This window comes from Vigna umbellata, chromosome 4 (assembly GCF_029865625.1).
Source record: "Vigna umbellata cultivar VRB3 chromosome 4, Vumbellata_1.0, whole genome shotgun sequence".
Lineage (NCBI taxonomy): Eukaryota > Viridiplantae > Streptophyta > Magnoliopsida > Fabales > Fabaceae > Vigna > Vigna umbellata.
The window spans coordinates 60,773,831-60,796,393 of NC_142168.1; the positions used below are offsets into that span (position 1 = coordinate 60,773,831).

The 22,563-nt window shown below is 36.3% G+C and overlaps 1 protein-coding gene across 1 annotated transcript; it reads left to right on the plus strand.

Annotated features, from left to right (window-relative positions):
• The first annotated feature begins 1,306 nt into the window (after window positions 1-1,306).
• On the plus strand, window positions 1,307-18,502 carry LOC124825992 (pentatricopeptide repeat-containing protein At4g35850, mitochondrial). Its single transcript, XM_088112385.1, has 13 exons — window positions 1,307-1,433; window positions 1,597-1,750; window positions 1,870-2,032; window positions 2,696-2,761; window positions 2,864-2,961; window positions 3,331-3,448; window positions 3,534-3,743; window positions 5,600-5,676; window positions 16,836-16,929; window positions 17,230-17,295; window positions 17,383-17,460; window positions 17,553-17,654; window positions 18,170-18,502. The coding sequence occupies exons 1-13, from the start codon at window positions 1,409-1,411 to the stop codon at window positions 18,260-18,262; spliced, it is 1,344 nt and encodes a 447-aa protein (XP_087968511.1). The 5' UTR covers window positions 1,307-1,408; the 3' UTR covers window positions 18,263-18,502.
• The last annotated feature ends 4,061 nt before the right edge of the window (window positions 18,503-22,563 follow it).

A 22,563-nucleotide genomic window follows, 5' to 3' on the forward strand; every position in this document is an offset into this window, starting at 1 on the left:
CCAAATAATATAGGATTTCTTTTTTAAGCCTTATAACATGGACCGATTAGTGTAGGGTTTTGGTCAACATGAGTCAACACAATTCAACTCTCAATGTTGATTCATATGTAACGCCTCTTGTTAGTTGACTTTTAGTCAACATCCACCTAGACCACCTTGGGAGAAAAGTTAAAGACGTGTTGGTCTTCTTCCTTTGGGAGTAGTGGTCATGTGTTCTTCTCTTAATGAAGATAATTCTCTCTTAGTAACCATGTGTCTTTCTAGTAATGGAGAAGATTTTCGTATAATAGTGGTCACATATCCTTCTCTTAATGAAAAATATTTTAGTCTTGTTATCCAAGTTAGCAAAGTTGAGAGACAAAAATAAAAGTAACTATACATTGGTATCTTGTAACATTTTTTTGAAAGGAAGTATGAAAATATAGATTTTTTTTAATTTCATAGTTTTTTATACTCAATAATTATGATGTTTTTCTTAAAATATTTATATAAATTTTATTTTTTTTATGAAATAAATTTTTAGGTCTAATTTAACTTTATAAAAGAGATTCATAAAATATACTTATATCAATTTCTATATTGTAATATGACTTTATTTATAATTAATATAAAATCTCACTCACACCCTTATGTTAAAATCTATACATTTCAAGTTTAAGATTGAATATTTATGATTGGTTCGACAAAAACCTTTATATTAGGTTAAAGGTTAACCCTATTAATCTAATAAAGATAAATTCTATTAGATTTTAGGTAAAACTTAATATTATAAATATAAAATGATACTTATACTCATAGTATAATTTTTTATCTTTATTTTTTTTTTGTTAAAGTGTTTTAAAATCATATATCCAAAAATATATTTTTGAATTTGTTGTTTCTAGAAATTTTGTATTATTGTTTTAGTAGTGCTTTACCAATTAAATAATTTAAAACAGTTTCTTTTTTTGCTTATTATATTATGAATTAGACAATTCAAAATATCTCTAAATTATAACATTTAAACTTATTTTTCAAATTATATTTAGATTATATAATTAAAACTGTACTTTAGATTCTCGAATTCATAACTATATTATATTACACTTTCCAAAATCATATTCTTGACTGGATACTTCAAAACTTTACTTCAAATACGTAGTTCTAAACATAATTTTGAATTAAATAAATAAGGGTATAATGACAAAAATAATTTAGTCATTTTATTATGTTACGGGTGGTAAAAGAAAATATGAGGGGTGCAGGAAGAAAACATCGAGAATAGTTTCTCAGGCCAGTCTCGAAACACAGTCCTAAGCAACAAACGAAAGCCCCAAAAAAGAACACAGACAAAATCCAAGGGTTTTAGGAAGAATTAAGAGAGATTGGAACTCTTCCCTTCTGAAGTGATTCATTCCACTTCTATGCCATGAAGTTCCTTCAATCTCTCATTGGTATATTCTTCTTCTTCTTCTTCTTCTTCTTCATTTTTAACGTGCAAACTATTTTTCACAATCTCAGTTTCTCTTTCTTTTCGCTTTCCATACCTCAATCACGTTATGCTGCACAACTATTTTTTTTTTCAGTCTCAGTTTCTCTTTATTTCTCTTTCCGTAGTTCAATCACGTTATGCTGTGCGTGTCGGGTCACTGAATCGGGTTTCTGGACTCCGATTCTTCGCCGTTTCCACTGAAGAGTACGCCAAGAGAAACTATGCAAACAACGTTTCCGAGTATAACACTGTTTTGGGCTCTCTCACTTCAAAAAGAAGGTTTTGTCTCCTTTTTTTTAAAAAATAAAATAAAATTTGGGTTAATTAATTATTCTGAGCATCCTATTTTTTTTAATTTTGCCAAGGCTGAATTTTTGCATGTGGGGTTTATTTGGTAGGACTTTCTTGCTGAGAGATGTGTATGAAGATATGATGCTTGATGGGGTGAAACCTTCGCGCGACACTTTCCATTCCCTTGTTGCGGGAACTATGAAAGCAGCTAGGATGCAAGATGCTTTCTTCTTCGTGGACCAAATGAAAACTATGGGTTTGCTCCCTGATGTATGTACTGTCTTTTTATCATTATTCATAACTTTGCTTGAATAGTTTTCCATTTTAGGTGGGACGAGGTGTTGGAGTGGAGCTATTGATATTGAATGTAATACTTGAATTTATATGCTGAGAAAGGGGTGCTTAACAAATTTAGGTTGATCATCACCTGCAGAAACTGATATCATTGCTTGAAATTCAATTTGGTACTAATGACATATAATGGGATCTGCAGTTGAGATATTGGGCTAGTTCTGTTGCTTTCCCCGAGTTTATTAACAAGGGGAAGAGATGAGAATGTGGAATGATTATTCTTGAAAGTGTTGTAGTTCAATGTCTTTAGTTTGCTGCGTAAACGCTTATTTTCTGGGTCTCTTCCTTTTGTAATAACTTTTAGAATATGGATAATCTTGAGTGATAACAGAAGGTTTTGAGGTTCTTTTATTCTTTATAATCCTTTCAAGTTTCCATGCTATTGTAGACCAGAAGATACTTTTGTTATTTTTATATACATTTTTGCCTGAAAAGGTTGTTGGAAGCTGTCATGAGTGCCCCATAATGATTTTGTCTAGTAGTTTGTATCAGCAGATGCCATTAGGCCGCAAAACATTTTTCTGTGTAATTTGTATATCCTCTATGTAGGTCTATGACAGTTGTTTCATGTTGATGACGTAGGTTACTTTGTACAACTTTCTGATTTCGACCTGTGGGAAATGCAAGAACTCTAATAAGGCTATTCAGGTACTTATTGCTTGTAGTCAAGGATTTGAAGTATTACTATTTTTATTTTATTGCTTCCTTCTCTTTAGATATATGATTTATTTGTTTTTGTTTGAAATGGAGATTTTGGAGGAAATGAAACGCATGGAAGTAAAGCCTAATGTACAAACCTACATCTGCTTGCTAAATGCTTGTGCTGCCGATGGACGCATAGACCGAGTGTATGTTGCAATCTACTTCTTGCACTATCTAATACTTTACTATAAATTACTTCTTCCCTTAATTCCTGCTCTCTATAATTCCATTGTCTGTTTTTTACAATGCTTTTTTGTTGTCATTCAATGTCCAAGGATTGTTGCTTTATTTTAAACAGTGTGTTGTGAAATTCTACTCTTAATGGCCTAACACGTAAAACCTGGTTTTATACGAGATAAATTTTTTCTTGTCTTTTGTGTAAGGTAAGAGTTTTCTCTCTTCTAGTTTTCTGTTTTTTAGTACAAATTGTATTTCAGAATCATCAACTCGTCACTTAGATATATTATATTGTTTTGGAATATTTAAATTATATTTATTGAAATGTATTGATCCAGGTATACAATTGTCCGTGATATGATAGCTGCTGGTCTGGGATTGAACAAGTTCTGCTATGCTGGGCTTATAGTTGCACACAAGAATAAGACACCTCTTGTTGATGATTTTTCTGCAAAAGTAGTTATCTTACCTATGTTTTTATTTGGAATCGTATATGCTGTATTTGTCCAGTGATGTTTGAACTTTTATTCTGTGGAAAAAGGTTATTGAGTTTGTGGAGAAGTCAAAGATGTGGTCTTCAGATGAAACCAACAGTGCCAATGCTGAGAATGTGATGATGGGTGTTAGTGATGAAGAATTATACAACCTACCAACAGCAGATTATATTCATAGGCGTGGAGGGTTTTTGAATCGACCATTTACAGCATATCACACTGCATTTCATGCTGCTGCAGACCTAAAACTTGTTGAGGTATTAAGTGTCATGTCATGCATGTTAAAGTTCGTATGCTGTTGTTTAATTCTTTTTACTATGCTTTTGTGTTATTATTCCAATGCCATTTGTTTTTGTGTGGAATGAAATTATTCGACGGTATGATTTCGAGATGTTGGATTGAGTTATCAGCATAAGTCCTGTAGAAATTGGTTGCATGTGATATTTGAATATGGACATAAGTTGGTGTCGAATGTAGATCAGGATCCATTTTCTCGGTTAATAATTTTTTACTGCATATTTCTTTTAAATTATATTTACACCCTTCATTTTCATTGACTTACCTAGTTACTACCACCAAATAAAATTCGTATTATGTTATTTTCTGCTAAACAAATGTGCATATTAATCTTCCTTTTTTACGGACCCTTTTAAAAGCTCTATTGTTGTTACACTCTGTATTGACCCCAAAATAGAGATTAGATGTATAATAGTTATATGATTTAAGGTAATGAATAAATTATGTTTTCTCATTGCCATGTCGGACACCCGTAAGCTGAGTTAGAATATTGCCACAAGAAATTTGTCAGTCTTATAATGTTTATAGTTTCATTTCCTATGAAGGCTTTATGAAGTTGTTTGCATGCACAAATTGTATTTATTTAGATAATGTGTTGTATGACATCAACATTTAAATTTCATTATTACTTTATGTTCTTTAGAGATTTATATTCCTATAGTTAAAAAAAGTGGAATTTCTGCATGGCTGTTAAAGGAAGTTTTCTACCAATTTAGTTAATGATGGGGTTGTATCACATCCGAATATCATATTTGAATTATTGTTTTTTGTGATAGTAACCTGCCCCTACCATCCTCTAGTATAAAACTTGGAAATGGAAATTCCAATGGATTGCAGGTTTGTGTATATTTCAAAACAGGCCATTTTAATGTGTTTGTCAAAACACGTAGAGTCCATCTTGAAAATAAAGGCTTCGGAAATCTTCAATAATTGAATTTGTTCACCTTCTTTCTTCACTTTTATATTTTTGCACCACTATTTCTTCACTTGTTATGATATGTGGTGCCATCACTTATGTTGGGATTCTTGGCAGCAAGAAACCCTGAACCCACACAGATAAGCACTTCAACATACACACACAAGCACTCACCAAAGAACCAAACTGTCTTATTATTCTTGTAACAAAGACTTATGTAACCAAGGGAGCAATCCTCCCTTCACGCAGGATGTAATATTCCTGTCACTACAACAATATAACCCAAAACTGTCCTCCTAAGACACACCTCCCCCCTATATAACAAACCCTTCACACCTAACAGCCAACCGTCAAACCAACTAGAATTGGATCCACAAGTCCTAGTTCAAACAAATAAAATTTCTCCTTCACCTCCAAACCTTCCAAAACTAATAAGAGGTCATGGCAACATCCACTAGTTGTCCTTTTATGTCCATCCCCCAGTCTGACTTTGTAGGGAGGAGTTTCCTCAACCACCAGGCCTAATTCAGTCACTAGTTTGGCCGAAATAAAGTTGTGGCTAGCACCACTATCAATTAACACCAACACTCGTTTTCCACTCACTCATCCTTGTAGTTTCATAGTATTAGATTGTGTCAGGCCCCCTGCTGAAAAAGCCAAGAGCTCCATCGTTCTCTGCTCCATTTCTTCCTTCTCTTTTCCTTCCTCTTCCTCCTTATCTTCAGCCATGATCATTATCCTTATATCTTTTTCTGGACATCTATGGCCTGGGCTGTAGGGACCCTCACAGTGGAAACATCTCCCTTCTCTTCTATGGATATACTCTTGGGCTGCTATTTCTTTTTCTTTTTTGTTTTAATTTATCTTTTAATATATGCATGTTTGCTCTAATTGTGGCAGTTAACGAACACACTATTGGACATTCTGAACAAGGACGGAAAAACTCCTGATGTCTTTATTATGATGCAAGTAATCAGGTAATCAATTAAGGGTCCTCTTTTTGCTATTGTCCCTAATTGAGGGAAAGGAAATCAAATTACAAAAAGAAAATATTGATTATGAGAAAGTTGTAGAATAGGCATTTTCCTCTAGTAGCTAGCTCCTTTCCTTGTTACACTTTCTGGAAAGTACTTACTAGTATGAAAAATGAATGGTATTTTCCATTTGTGCATTTGACCTTTAAATCAAAGGGAAGTTAGAAGTCCTGGGAAGGTGGTTATATATATGTGGTTAACATGTAAAGAATTTCTTTCGTTCCATTGCTTCTTTTGAAGGATGTCTTTGGTTAGATAAAATGTTTCCTTTGCAATATCATTATCATTTAGCCCGCTCAAACCAAATAGTCTTGATGGATATCTATCTATCTATATCTATCTATCTATATATGTGTGTGTGTGTGTGTGTGTGTGTGTGTAATATTTTATAGGTATACAATTGACTAATTAATTAGTAAACATTTAACATTTTGTGGTGTATCCATTTTCCAATATTCAAAACACTTCTATTGATTTTGTTATAGAAACATATAGTATCTTGTGCAAGTAGAATATGAATTGTTTGTACAAAGGCAATGATGTAACCACCAAACTTGTTCAATTTGGCTGATATTGTTGGTGAATATGCTTTCAATTTGAGCTTTGTTGAATAATGATTATCTTTTGTTGTATAACCTTTATAAAGATGTTTTTTGTTGAAAATTGTCGTCTTACAGTTGGAAACCCTCAATTTCACCAAAACCTTTTCTTCTAACAACTCTAGTGTTGGTGCACCTTGTTAAGCATGACCTAACACAAGTGGTCTAGCATCCTAGCTTTGGTTTATGAGCTCTCACACCCTAATATCACAATTTGTCCTGTCATACGTGTGCATCTTGTGTGTCGGTTGCTGCCATTGGAATGTCATTGTATCTCTCTCTTCCACAGGTCTTGTCAAAGCTTCCTAGTCCGTTTCAAGCATCATCTTTCTCTATGTTGCCCTTTGCTTGTAAGTGAACACCACCATTACCACATAGAAACTCAATGAAAAAAGTATGTATATCATTGGTTGCCTTTGTAGAACTTTGGTTCCTTGGTCAAGGACACCATGAACATTTGAAGAAAGTGCACAATGGAGGGTCAATAGAGAATAGTGCTCAATGGAAGATTTTCAATTATGTGTTATACTGTGTCAACTTGAGAAACCACATATTTTAGGGACTCTCAAAGCCTTTAGAACTTATTGTTCTTTTGGAAAAAGGCATAGAGTATTTTTGCTAATGATATACAATGGCTATACGACTCTATAGGTTGGCGTCTTTCAAATAGGCAAACCATGATATGATTACTCATCTTGCTCAACCCCAAGTTGGAGTGGAAAAGTTGTAGTTCTCTTAGATGTTGACTTATTAGATAAAAATAAACTAAAATTTGCAAGCTATATATGGGATTGATCCTGAAGAGTTTACATTCAAATCTTGGTCAGTCAAGAAGTTCCTTCTTTGAACAACTTAATTACAAGCCTTCTTTGTGTTCTTACCTTTGTAAAAAGGGAAAATTCAGCCAAGGTGGTTGAATCCTCAACAATGGTATCTTCCCTAGGAGTCATGGAAATTGAGGAAGAGGTGGTCGTTTCTAGTGCTCCTATTGCAAAAGAATGTCGTACTCAAGAAAATTGATACTTCATGGCTTTCTAAAAGAGGAAACAAACTTGTTTAGGTCTCAAACGTCTGAAATTAAAATCCATGAACATGACTTTCAATAATATTTTCAATGGAAAACCGCAAATAAAGCCTAGTCTTCCTCCTCTTCTAGTGTTTCAACATGTTTGTCAATCAATTGCTAAGCTAAATCCATGGATTATTGACTCAGGTGTTTTTGATCATATAGTTGGTAATGCTTTTTTATTTTCTTCTACGAGAACCCTTAAATTAAATTTGCTCACCTCATTACTTTAGTTGATGGATCTTGACTCCAAAGGTGTTGGTCAAGTCTCACTTTCATCTTCACTAAATCTAAATTTTGTTCTCTTTGTCCTTGTCTTTTTAATTTAACCCCTCTCAGTTAACTAAGTCTTTAAATTGTTGTGACATTGAATCCCAACTCTATTGTCATTTTGGAACTTGGTACATGTCAAATGATTGGTGAAGATGTTGAATTTTGGGGTCTCTACTATTTTGAATCACAACCATATATGTCTTGTGTTGTTTTGTCTCCTAAGCTTCTCAATGATCAAAATTGATACTTCATGGCTTTCTCAATTTTCTTGTATATCAAAATTAGAAATTTTTGTTTGAAGTCTCTATAAGTTGGAAGTGTTATTGTGAAAGTCATGTTAGTGGGGTATAAACGTGTTCATTTTTCCTTTTGAAAGCAAACTAAAGAACGATGTAACTTAACTTTTAGTATCATTCATTCAAATATTGGTGTTCCAAGTTTTGTTACATCTTTTGGTTTAAAAATATTTTGATTACTTTAATTGATGAATATTCATGATGTACTTAGGTATAATTAATGAAATATAGATTTGAGCTTTTACCTATTTCTTTGTCTATCTTCCAAATAAGATCAAGAATCATTGTGTGAAAACTATTAAAATTTTTAGAAGTTATAGCCTAAGAATGTTTTTCCTTTGAACTATGGTAGGTTTGGCATTGTTTATAGTAGAAGAAAGAAACAAGGCAGTTAGTTATGTTTTGTAATTGTAACAGACATTATAAATAGTCTGTTTTAGGTGTGTGGGGAGGTTAGGTGGTTGTATCTTAGTTTCGGTGGGAAAAGTTTGTGGAGAGTGAGGCCTCTCAAAGTACCTTGGCTGTAATTGTTGTTATAGTCTATTGTCCTACTACATTGGTAAGGAATAGACCTTCTTGGAATAAAAAGTATCTCTTTTTGTCTAGTTCTAAATACTGGTCTTATCAAACTATCATCTTTCTTATCTTCACATGACATTTTACATCAGTCCACATGCCTTTGCACACCTAACAAAAGGGAATAGTTGAAAGAGAAAACAAACACTTGGTGGAATGAAGTGAAATAGATCATTCAATGTTCTACTACTATACTTCTCTTGGGCAATGTGTATGTTTAGTTGTTTATGTTGATGAAATACTGATCATAAGCAACGATGCTATTAAATTTTCATAATTGAAAACATACTAGTTCAACCAATATCAAACCAAAGATCTTGGTTGACTAAAATATTTTCTTGGTATTGAGGAGTCTCAATCAAAGGAAGGCTTTGTGATCTCAAAGAAAATATGGTTTAGAAATTTTGAAGGAAATTGACATGATATAATGTAAGCCCATTGATAGTCCTATAGGTAAAATAAAAAGTTAATGGTTCTGCTTCGGTATGTTGGAAGTCTCACGTCGACTAAAGATAAAATCAATTTAAAATATATAAGTGGGGTCAAACCTCATCTTACAAGCTGACTTTGTAAGGTTGAGTTAGGCTTAAAGTCCATTTCTTAACATGGTATCAGAGTCATGAGTTAGAACTTGTCCTAACAAAATTTGTTGTTTGTTGGGTTTTAGTGTTTCACTTGCTATCGGATCATCCATTAATGTCAAGTCTTATGTCAACTAGAGATAAGGTCAATTTAGAATATATAAATGGGTGCAAACCTCACACTTGAAAAGGAGAATGATTTTTATTATTATCATTCATATCTATTACATTTTTCTTACACCTATTTGTAACAATCTAATCTTCCAAAAAAGAAAATAAGGAAAGAATATACCGAAAAATAAACTAGAAGATTCTACATATATTTTCTTTAATTAGGAAATTCTTCCTCTAATTGCAACACTCACCTTACAAGCCGGTTTTATAAGGTTGAGTTAGACTTAAAGTTCACTTCTTAACAAGAGATATAGGAGAATGGCAGAAAACTTCTTTACTTTGCAATCACATGACTTGGTCTTTCATTTTCCATGTTGTTAGCAAATTTATGTAGGATCTTGATAGAATATAATGTGATAGGATATAACGTGTGTAGGATAGAAGGGAACATTTTAGGAATTAGTTGTTAGTTGGTTAGTTGGTTGGGGGGCCTTTATAAGAAGGCATGGAGGTCTTGTGTCAAGGGAGCTTTTGATATTCTTTGTATAGACAGGAGGTTGTTCCTGTGGAGGGAAAGTGTTTCCTTGGAAGTTGGATGTTGTTCTCGTACATTCTTTGAATACAAGAGGAATATACAATTTTGTTTCTCAATTGCCTATGCGAGTGAGTGTTGAGTGCGTGATAGATAGATTCCTTACTAAACAAATCTATCAAATTGATCCGACCTGCCGGATCAAGAAGTGATCAAGAAGTGGTGGAAGCATGGAAGGAAGAGACAATACCTTGGATGAAGTGGGCCAACGAACTGAAAATGAGGATAGCATAATGGAGAAGAAGTTGCCAAGAATTGAAAGAAATGATATTGGAATACCAAAATCAAGAAAGGGACTCAAAAGGAAGGAAGAAATCTCTTGACAGAGCAAGAAGGGGAGGGAAAGAGGAATTTCTTCATGACAACAAGAAAGGAAAGAAAGAGGGAAAAATGGGTAGGGATGTTGTGAACTTAAAGCCAAGAAATTCTTTGAAGAAGGAGAGTACATGGCTAATGATGAAGAGAAGAAGGAAGAAAGATATCCACATAGTAGTGCAGAATGGAGAAGAAATATCCAAGAAATAAAAGAAATGTTGCAGAAATTCAAGATTCACATAAAGGGCTTAGAAAGAAGTGAGAAATTTGTCATGAAAGGAAAGAAAGAGGGAAAAATGGGTAGCGATGTTGTGAAAGGTAGTTTGCTACACATAAAGAAAGCCAAGAAACCCTCGTATGGAGTAGAAAATTCAACCAATGGGGAGAAGAAAAGGGAAAACGGATATCAGTGAAGAGGACAGGGCTGACTAAGACCGTGAGGGGAATGTCGTTACCATTACATAAGGGAGTAGAGTGTCAAAAGCTACTGTTTTGAGTGTTGATGGTTTTGCAGGAATTAGAGGGCAAGATAGGAGAGAAGAAAATATATGTGAAAATGAAGGCAAAGACGAAAACTATGATGGAGACATTGGTGTGGCTGTTGTTGAGAAAGTTGCAGAAGTTGTTGCTGGAAGGGTTGATAACGTGACAAATGTTGGTAGGAAAAATACATCAGGTGAAGACCATGATGGGAATGTTGTGACTCTTGCTTCTCTGAGTAAAGTTGCTTAAGCTGCTGGTTTTAGTGGAGATAGTGTGGCAGGTCTAGGTGTGTATGTCAAAATAATGAAGAAGGGTGAAGACAGAGGAAAGAAAGCAGAATGTGGTGGGAGCTTTGTGACTATTAAGTCTGGAAATAGAGTAGAAGATGCAGCTGTTTTGAGTGGGGAAAAATTCATCCAAGAATTCAAGATATTGGTGTCACAAGCTAATAAAACACTAGAAGATCAATTGCATGGTTTTTCTTTGCAGGGCTACAATCTAACATTCACAATTGGTTGCCACAACAGGATCTATTGAATATAGTGAAAGATTAGGAGAAATCTCCCTTATGTGTTTAGCATACACATAGGGTAGTTTATTTATAATGTAAGATAAGGGTTAAACCCTAAATACAGAATGGGCTAAGCCCAATTAACAGAAACACACAACTTAACATCTAACACTCCCCCTCAAGCTGGAGCATATAAATCATATGTTCCAAGCTTGTTACAAAGATAGTCAATTCTAGGTCCTCGTAAGGACTTGGTGAATATGTTTGCCAACTGGTTGCTTGAGTTAACGAACTCAGTCTTGATATCTCCGGATATGATTTTTTCTCTAATAAAATGACAATCAACTTCAATGTGCTTGGTTCTCTCATGGAAGACAGGGTTAGAGCTAATATGAAGAGCAACTTGATTATCACATATAAGTGTCATGTGAGTGACATCTCCAAATTTCAATTCATTAAGTAATTGTTTAAGCCACACAAGCTCGCAAGTAGCAGATGCCATAGCTCTATATTCTGCTTCTGCCCTGGACCTTGCCACAACACTTTGCTTCTTACTTTTCCAAGATATCAGATTGCCACCAATAGAGACACAATATCCAGAAGTAGACCTCCTATCAGAAGGGGAACCAGCCCAATCAGCATCTGAATAGCAAACAATTTTTGTATCATTGTTAGGGCCATATAGCAAACCTTTTCCAGGTGATCCTTTAATATACTTAAGTATGTGAACAACTGCATCCCAATGGTCTTCACATGGGGAGTTTAGAAACTGACTCACCACACTAACTGTGAAGGAAATGTCATGACGCGTAACAGTAAGATAGTTTAATTTACCAACTAATCTTCTGTATCGTTCAGGATCTGAGAAAGGCTCCCCCTGATTTGGTAAGAGTTTGATGTTAGGGTCCATAGGTGTCTCAACAGATTTACAGTTCATTAACCCTGTTTCCTCCAAGATGTCTAACGCATACTTCCTCTGAGATATGACAATACCATCATTGGATTGTGCTACTTCAATACCCAAAAAGTACCGGAGTTTGCCAAGATCTTTGGTTTGAAAATGATGACAAAGGTGTTGTTTCATATGAGAGATGCCGAGATAGTCACTTCCTGTGAGAACAATATCATCAACATACACTATTAAGTAAATACATCCAGCACTTGAGTGGCGATAGAACACTGAATGATCCGCTTCACTGCGAGACATACCAAATTGTTGAACAACACAGCTGAATTTACCAAACCAGGCCCGAGGAGATTGTTTTAGGCCATATAAGGATTTGCGAAGACGACATACCAATCCAGATGACTCCCCCTGAGCAACAAAGCCAGGCGGTTTCTCCATATAAATTTCTTCATGCAAATCACCATTTAGGAAAGCATTTTTGACATCAAGTTGGTTGGTAAAGAGGCCATTATCGAAGAGCGGCCATGGCAATGAATAGCCGAACAGAGGTCATTTTTGCCACTGGAGAAAAAGTATCACCATAATCCAAACCAAAAATCTGTGTGTAGCTTTTGGCAACCAGTCGAGCTTTCAGACGATCAATTGTGCCATCAGGGCCAACCTTGATAGCATACACCCACCTGCAACCAACAACAGACTTTCCAGATGGTAATTGGACAAGCTCCCAAGTTCCACTTTTCTGTAAAGCACTTAATTCATCCAACATAGCTTGATGCCAGCCAGGATGAGTTAAGGCATCACCCACAGATTTAGGAATTGACACAGAAGAAATGGATGAGAGACAAGTGTAAAAAGATGGAGATAATATGTGGTAACTAAGAACAGTATAATGGGGGGAAGGGTTACGGGTAGAGCGTATACCTTTACGGAGGGTAATAGGCAAGTCAGACTCATTTGCTGGAGCCGGAGGAGACACAGGAGGCGGCACTGGAAGTGAGTCATGAGGGAGACAATTGCGGCGACTATAAACCTGAAGGGGTGGTGGTGAAGGACGATCCTGTGGTGAATGAGAGTCTAAAGAAGGAGGAGACAAAATGGGTGGAGCATCACCAGGAGGATCACAGATAAGAGGAATATCAACAGTAACAGGGAGAGGTACAGAACTAGAAGATAAATGTGTAAAGTAAAAAGAAGATTCATCAAAAGTGACATAGCAGAGATAAAATGACGATTGAGGGAAGGGGAAAAACACTTATAGCCCTTTTGTGACCGTGGAAATCTTAAGAAGACACATTTGTGAGACCTAGGAGATAACTTATCAAGACCAGGACTAAAATCATGAACAAAACATGTAGACCCAAAAACTCTAAGAGGTAATGGATGTAGAGGGTCTTGAGGAAATAAGATAGAATGAGGGATTTTGTTCGCTAGGACGGAAGATGGCATGCGGTTGATAAGATAACATGCCGTGAGAACAGCATCACCCCAAAAACGTGAGGGTACTTGACCATGAATGAGAAGGGTACGAGTTGTTTCAATAAGATGTCTATTCTTGCGCTCAGCCACCCCATTTTGTTGAGGGGTATAAGCACATGAGGTTTGGTGAAGAATGCCATGAGAAGCCATAAAATGTTTAAACTGTTGAGAAAGGTATTCACGGTCATTATCACTACGTAAAGTGCGAATAGAAACCCCAAACTGAGTTTTTATTTCATTGAAAAAAGTTTGAAAAATAGAAAACAACTCAGAACGATTCTTCATGAGAAACAACCAAGTACATCTGGAATAGTCATTAATAAAGGTAACAAAATACTGAAATCCTAAAGTTGACTTAACACGACTAGGTCCCCAAATATCAGAATGAACCAATGAAAAGGGGGATGACGCTCGTTGTGAAGCACTACGAGGAAAGGAACTACGAGTATGTTTACCTAACTGACAAGACTCACACGACAAACTTGATAATTTGGACAGACTCGGAACAAGTTGTTGTAGTTTGGCAAGACTGGGATGACCTAACTGAGCATGAAGAAGGGATGGTGACTCCATGATTACGCCAGCATGTGGAGAAGGGCTGAGATGATATAGGCCATGAGACTCACATCCTGTGCCAATCATGTGTTTCGAACTCCGGTCCTGCAACCAAACAAAATCTTTGTTAAATGAAATAACACAATTAAGGGAACGAGTTAGACGACTTACGGACAATAAGTTAAAAGGAGACCCAAGGACATAAAGTACATTATCAATGGATATGGATGGAAAAATATGAACAGTACCAATACCATGAGATGAGACTCTAGACCCATCAGCCATCGTTACCGAGGGTAAATTAACCGGACATGACAAGGAAGAAAACAAGGACTTGTTACCAGTGATATGATCGGTGGCACCTGAGTCAAGGACCCAAGATCCGAGAGAGTGAGTCAGACCAACAAAAGGAGTACCTATGCGTATAACAGAAGCAGATGTAGTGGAACTAGAGTGCTGACGGTCCTCATACCATCTGAGAAATTCCTGAAAGAGTAAAGGGTTATTTATGGTATTTGATGAAGTAGGATGGTCTGCAGACGGTGATCGGGGAGGTGGATCAGAATTAGCCATTACTATAGGTCGAGGAGGACGTCCATGAAGTGTATAACATCTATCAATTTTGTGGCCTAGCTTGCCACAGTGGTCACATTTTGGACGTCTTTTACCTGGTTGGCGAGACCGACTCCGATCATCAAGTTGGGCAGCCATGGAGAGGGAGAAACCCTAAAAATTCAAAGTGCTCCGATTGACGCAACGACCACAGATCCAGAAAGAGGGCGAGGAGGCAATCACGGCGGTGCTGATCGGCGGCGGAAAGCTCCGGCGACGCGCCGGCACGCGCGGCGGCAGCGGTGACTCTTGCGGCGGTGCGTGGAGGCGCGTGGGTGGTCCGTTCGCCGCGATCTTCGTACCACGGTGGTCACCCAGTCGAGACGATTATGATGGTGTGGTCGCCGGTCGATTCTGGAACTCCGACGGTGGCGGCGGCGGCGACGACGGCGACGGCAGCGGCGGCGACTGCAACGATGGCGGCAGTGATGAGTGCCGGAGACCGTGGAGTTGACTGGAACTATTCCTGTGCTCTAGATACCATATTGAATATAGTGAAGAAGATTAGGAAAAATCTCCCTTATGTGTTTAGCATACACATAGGGTAGTTTATTTATAATGTAAGATAAGGGTTAAACCCTAAATACAGAATGGGCTAAGCCCAATTAATAGAAACACACAACTTAACATCTAATAGGATCTAAAGAACTTGATTAGAGATTCACAAAGTTCTATAATTGTGGGAGAAAGGCCAAAAATGAAGAATCACACTCTCTGTAGGGAAGAAAACACCAAAACAGAAGGGGGATTTGGAACAGAAAAATATAGTATGATGGAGGAGGAAGGGGAGGCAACAATAAAGAGCGTTGAAGATGGAGATGCAGCCAAGCAACAATCAATGACATTCGAATTTTGGGATTCCAAATTACTGGGTTCAGAATATGGTGTGCAAAAACCACTCATATCAACCACCACCCAAGCCTCCAGATCTAAAATTGCAAGCAATAGCCAGTGGGTTCCCTTCATATGATAACACGTTGAGGACAAGGTTGTTCTGCAGTGGGATGTAATGATAGAATATAATGTGATAGGATATAATGTGTGCAGGATAGAAGGAAACAAATTAGGAATTAGTTGATTAGTTGGTTGGGGGCCTTTATAAGAAGGCAGGGAGGTCTTGTGTCAGGGGAGATTTTGATATTCTTTTTATAGATAGGAGGTTGTTCTTGTGAAGGGAAAGTGTTCCCTTGGAAGTTGGGTGCCGTTCTTGTACATTCTTTGAATACAAGAGGAATATACAGTTTTCTTTCTCAGTTGCATGTGCGAGTGAGTGTTGAGTGCGTGATAGATAGATTCCTTACTATAGATATCTATTAGTCATTGATCATTGGAACATTGTTATTCACATTGTTAGGTATATCTAAAGGGCTCCTGGACTGGGGTTTTATATGAGGATAAGGGAAATAGTCAAGTTTCTGGATATAACGATTCTGATTGGACAGGTTATCCTATAGACATACACGTAACTACTGGTTATTCATTGGTGGAGATGTTATTTCTTAGAAGAGCTAGAAACAAAGTGTCATTGCTTGATCGAGTGTATAAGCATAATTCCAAGCTATGACTTTGCCTAAGTGTGAACTTGGTGCATCAAAAGACTTCTTCAAAGTTTAAAATTTATGAAGTCCAGCACATGAAGTTATATTGTGATAGACAACCAATCGCATTTCTTCTAATCTAGTGTTTCATGAAAGAACTAGACATATTGAGATTGATTATCATTTTATTCAAGAGAAGATGTTATCCAAGAGGATTAGTATTGAATTTATCAATTCTATATTTTGTCTAAATCATTGAGAAGACTTTGAATTCAGTTTTTATGTTGTATAACTTTTATAAATCTGTTTTTGTTATACCTAGTATGTCATAGGCATTAGCCCTTATTTATGATTTCTCAGCACTGTATTGTTAATTACACAATTATATATATATATATATATATATATATATATATCTGTGTGTATGTGTGTGTGTACATATATACATATGTTTGTATCAGTGGAGTGTATGAACACTATTTTTCAATCTAAAACTTCAACTAACTTTTTTTCTCTAGAAGGGTCCTTCTGTTTAATTGTACTGGTATCTGTTCTCCTGATGCATTATTAAAGAAGTCAGTTTATCTCTGTTTACCATTATTATGCAGGTGCTATTGTCATGCAGGAGAAATTGACCTTGCTCTTCAAACTTTTGAGAACCACATAAACGAGGGAAGGGTTATTGCTGCAGAACTTTTTGTGGTGAGTTTGGTCAAAATTTCTAGGATTTTCAATCCCAAGTATTATTGTAGCTCAAAGCTTATTATTCTTGTTCAAAGGATCTTGAGGATGATGTAAGTAGTATGGATAAACACCCTTCTGGCAGTGTGTGACTCGTACAAGTATGCCTGAACTTAAAAAGTGCCAATTTTCCAGTCATGCATCTAATGCATGGTTATGTAGTTGAAAATTTGTTTCACCCTTACCTCGTTGAACACTGCTGCGTAATGATTATTTTAAAACAATTTGCATAAAAGGCATATTGAGTTAACGTGACTGCAGACTCTCGCAGAAGGGGCAATGGTTGGGTACACTGAGAAAGGAATGCAAATTGCTCAAGATATTCTGGTACGTCATCTTAGCTTTGCGTCAACTTTGTCACTGTGATTTATCTGATCTGGTTAAGGATTTAAAAATATTATTTTATAAATGTAGGTAAAGATGAACGAAAGAAATTTTTTTGTGAATAGCAGATTGGGAAGTGAGCTCCTGCTTGTAGCTGCAGGAGAGAAGGTATTGAAACTTTATCTCGTTACTAGCTTGATACAGTTTTATTTGTTCTCTGGAATTTCTAATATGTATTTTGTTCTTATTTCTAATGGTAGACCGGGGGATATACCACTGCCAACTACATATGGGACATGATGCAAGTTCGGAAAATTAACGCCTTATTTCCTGCGGTAGAAGCATATTACAAAGGCTTAAAAGTGAGTTATTTGCTTCTGTAGACCATCACGTTCTTCTATGTTCTTTGAAATAATTTCTCTTGATAGTTTGTATATTCATCTTAGTGGTAAAAAGCCATGAATCATACAGTAAAGGTTGCAATTTGTCTTCCCTAGATTGGATATATTAATTAGTATGAGCTGTGATCCGCTGTCATTAACAACAGGCCCTTTTGCATTGCCATTCAATCTTTCTTTTGTCACATTGCCAAGAGTTCAACACTCCTCTAGTATATAGTACTGGGAGTGATTTATCATTTTCCATGCAAAGGAGAACAGAGTTTTCATTTCTATCTGCTCTTAAATGACTTCCTATTCAGATATTCCTTGAAATTCTTGTATTGCATGTTTGAAGAAATGAAATACAGCTTTTAGTTTTTTATTGAGTTCACTTTTTTTAATTGTTTTCTAATGGTCACACACACATGTTATAATCAAGCTATATCTTCCCATTGAACGTACCCATGATGCTCACTACTTTGTTTGTGGAATTGCAGGATCGAGAGATTCCTGAAGATGATCCAAGACTTCTTATGGTTTCTAATGCATATAACAGAATGAATACGAGAAGCGGGAACAGACAATTTTAAAGTCATACTACTTAAGTCACCAGAATTATTTGTTTGATTCATGTATGACATGGTACGTAAGTCCCAAGTTTAACTAAATTATTGTATTTTAGGAGATTATGTAGAGCACTTTTTACCATTTTCCAACATCTGATAGATCAAGGTTTTCTGTTTTGAAATAATTATTTCTCTGTAATACACGAGGCACCATTGATGTTAAGTTATTTCAATGTCAATGTCAATGTCATTGCAGACTCTAAATTTGGCTATAAATTGTAATTTACATTGATAATTGTTTGCTTGAGAAGGAACAAAATGTCACTCCTTAGTGGGGAAGAGTATGTTACATATTCTTTCACTAATAGTATTGTTTTGAGAACTTGAGAAGAGTGTCATCGAGATTGAGAAAGCTTGAAAACTACACTCTCTGTTAGTATTCAAGCGTGCGTTTTTAAGTTCTACTTTTACCAAGATTATGTTTCAACAAACTTTTTCTATAAGAGTAAGGAATTTTAAGTGGCTAATTTATTTTCATAAAAATTTTAAGTATTTTGAAATAAAATGTGATGTTTGAATAAGAAATTTTAAAAGAAATAGAAATTGTAGAATATAGTCAAATAAATTAGATTAATTAAAATTAGAGAAATTTAAATTTCACTTAGAAGGTAAACAAATTTAAAATTTAAATATTTTTAAGATTGTCTTATTTTTTTTTTTTTTTCTTAATTTGATTTTAGTAGAAATGTTATTAATATGATTATGATAGAGATTTTAATAAGTGTTTAGAGTTTGTTTTTTTGAATCAATATCGTATAGACGATTTTCTATTTCAAAATATATGTTTATTTATTAATATTAGTTAAGATTTTTCTGGTTAATGTTCAAATGACTATTTGATTATTAAAGTTAATTTTTAGTTATGTTATATTAGTAGGGATTTACTCAATTATTAATAGAGGGGCTATTTTGTTATTTTGTTAATTTTTATAGTGATTATCCTTCTTAAATTGACAGCAATGTTATGCTTTGTCAAAAGTTCTATCATAATTATAGTTGAGATAACTTTAAGTAAATATTAACTATGGTTTCTTTTTATCATTGTTATTTAGAAGAATTTTTAAGTTGACATTAACAAGAATATGATAAAAAAAATACTCAACTAGCATTGAAAAAAAAAACTGAGATGAAATCAATCAAGAAAAGGCATCGTCTCATTAACCAAAATGATGACATATTGAATGAAAAATAATATCAATCAGTATAATTCATATTGATTTTTTTGAATTATTAATGATTACTTGATATTTAAATAATTTGCATTAGGTGATCATTAATTTTTTTCAAATGAAAAAATTAAAATAAATTTAAATTATATTATCTATGTTAAGATATTTATCCTATTTTATCATCATTATAGTGTGTCAAGGGTTACCCTATTTATCATGATTATATTGTGTCTAGGATTACCCTATTTATCATGATTATATTATGTCTAGGGTTACCCTATTTATCATGTATTTGTGTATCAATTTATTCTTATAAATAGAAGATTGTGAGACGGATCAATTAAGCCCTCAAGAATTATTTCTTTTCAATCTTAAGTTGGTATCAGAGCGGGTCGATCCCGCTCTGGTTTCTGTCTTCGTCGCCCGCCACTGTCCGCCGCTGCCCGCCGCCGGCCACCGTCCGGCCACCGTCGCCGCCGGCCACCGTCGTCCGTCGCCGGCCGCCGGCCATCGTCGTCCATCACTGTCACAGTTTACTTCGTCTAAACCCTTAGGGTTTTCTTGTTCCTCGCTAGTATTATTCGTCTTCTTCAAAAATGGCGTCTGGCAGTACTCTTTCCTTCTCTGGAAGTCTATCAATTACCTCCGAGAAGCTAAATGGAAAAAATTATCTATCATGGTCTGCTGCCGTTGAAATGTGGTTCCTTGGCCAAGGGCATTATGACCACCTTGAGCGAGATGGAAGCCATGTGCCTACTGAAAAAGCTGATCAGTGGAAACAAACAGATTTCCAATTGTGTGCCCTGTTATGGCAATCAGTGGAACCTAAACTTCTTGTATCTTTGAGGGCTTTCAAAACTTGTCACTCCTTTGGGAAGAAAGCCCAAAACATTTATGCCAACGATATTCAACGTCTCTATGACACTACGAACAAGCTTGCATCTCTCAAGATGGCAAACCATGATATGGTGTCCTTCATGGCTGAAGCCCAATCTACTGTCGAAGAACTTAGGATGTTTTTGGAAGTAGATCCATTAGAGGATATCAAAAAGAAACTAGACAAATTTTACATGGTGTTGATCCTTCGTGCCTTACATCCCGATTTTGATCATCTCAGAGATCAACTTCTAACTAGTCATGAGGTCCCCTCTATGGAAACATTGACCACTCGCCTTCTGCGTGTCCCGGTATCTCAAACTCAAGAAGCGCATGAACTAGTGGAACCATCTGTCATGGTTGCCACACGAGGAAGAGGAGGACGTGGCACTAGAGGAGGAGGACGAGGAGGTCGGGGACGTACTCAATGCACATATTGTAAAAGGATGGGTCACACTCAAGAGAATTGCTACTCCTTACATGGTTTCCCTTCCAAAACCGCCAATATTTCGAAGACTGAAACTTCCACTTCGAAAACTGAAACCTCCACTTCTATGTTTTCTGAGGATGAATATCAAGAGTATTTAAGGTTAAAGTCTAACAGCTTGGCACAACCATCTCAATCTCCCAATACATCAACAGCCTGCGTTTCTCAATCTATGGAATGTCAAAATTCATGGGTAATTGACTCAGGTGCTTCTGATCACATTTCTGGTAATACCTCTTTGTTCTCATCTATTTCCTTTCGAGAAAAACCTCATTTCATAACCCTTGCAAATGGATCTAAAACTTCTTCCAAAGGAGTCGGTCATGTTTCTTTGTCTACTTGTCCTCATACACCACAACAAAATGGTATAGCAGAACGAAAAAATAGACACTTGGTTGAAACTGCTCATACCCTTTTGCTTGGTGCCCATATTCCTGTCCATCACTGGGGGATGCCATCTTAACTGCATGTTATCTTATTAATAGGATGCCCTCCTCCTCTCTTGATAATAAAGTCCCTTTCTCCATTTTGTTTCCTAATGATCCTCTCTTTCATACATCTCCCCGAGTGTTTGGCTGTGTATGTTTTGTTCATGACATGTCTCCAGGTCTAGACAAACTCTCCGCTCGCGCTCTCAAATGTGTCTTCTTAGGCTATTCTCGACTTCAAAAAGGATATCGGTGTTACTCTCCTGAAACTAAGAAGTATTACATGTTTGCCAATGTCACATTCTTTGAACAGACTCCTTACTTCTCTCCATCTGTTCAGGATGTTTCTATCCTCCAGCAAGTCCTTCATATTCCAATGGCTGAGTCAAATAGCTCCACTGTCTCTGTCATTCCAAGTCTTGATCACAATCCTTCTACACCTGTTTCTCCACATACTGAGATCATCCCACACAGGGCCCCAATGGATAGTCCACCTCCCCAAGACAATGATGAATCTCCTACTTCAGATTCTTCTCCCTCGTCATCTCCTCCCACGCCTCCTGGTGCAAATGATTCAGCATGGCCTGTTGTCCTCAGAAAAGGTACTCGTTCCACTCGAAACCCTCATCCCATTTATAATTTTCTAAGCTATCATCGATTGTCGCCCTCCTATATTTCTCTTTTATCCTCAGTGTCCTCTGTTGTTATACCCAAGAATGTGAAAGAAGCACTTGATCATCCTGGATGGCGACAAGCTATGATTGAAGAAATGTAGGCTCTTGACCACATTAATACTTGGGAGCTGGTGCCCCTTCCCCCAGGAAAAAAGGCGGTTGGTTGTCGATGGGTGTATGCAGTTAAAGTTGGCCCTGATGGTGAAATTGATCGGCTCAAAGCTCGGCTTGTTGCAAAAGGTTACACTCAGGTTTATGGTCTTGATTATTGTGACACTTTCTCTCCTGTAGCCAAGATGAATACTATTTGTCTCTTCTTTGCCATGGCAGCCATTCGTCACTGGCCACTTCATCAATTGGATATCAAGAATGCCTTCATACATGGTGATCTTGAGGAAGAAGTTTATATGGAGCAACCTCCTGGGTTTGTTGCTCAGGGGGAGTCTGGTATGGTATGCAAATTGCATCGATCTCTATATGGCCTCAAGCAATCCCCACGTGCTTGGTTTGGAAAGTTTAGCTCCATTGTTCAAAAATTTGGGCTAAAACGCAGTGAAGCAGACCATTCAGTTTTTCATTGTCATTCTTCTCTCGGGAAATGTGTTTACTTAATAGTATATGTTGATGATAT

Bases quoted from the DNA above. Each gene is read 5' to 3' on its own strand.
- LOC124825992 (XM_088112385.1), top strand. From the start codon at position 1,409: ATGAAGTTCCTTCAATCTCTCATTG. The intron at 1,434-1,596 runs GTATATTCTTCT...CTCTTTCCGTAG, and splicing joins GTTCCTTCAATCTCTCATTG to TTCAATCACGTTATGCTGTG. The intron at 3,744-5,599 runs GTATTAAGTGTC...TAATTGTGGCAG, and splicing joins CAGACCTAAAACTTGTTGAG to TTAACGAACACACTATTGGA.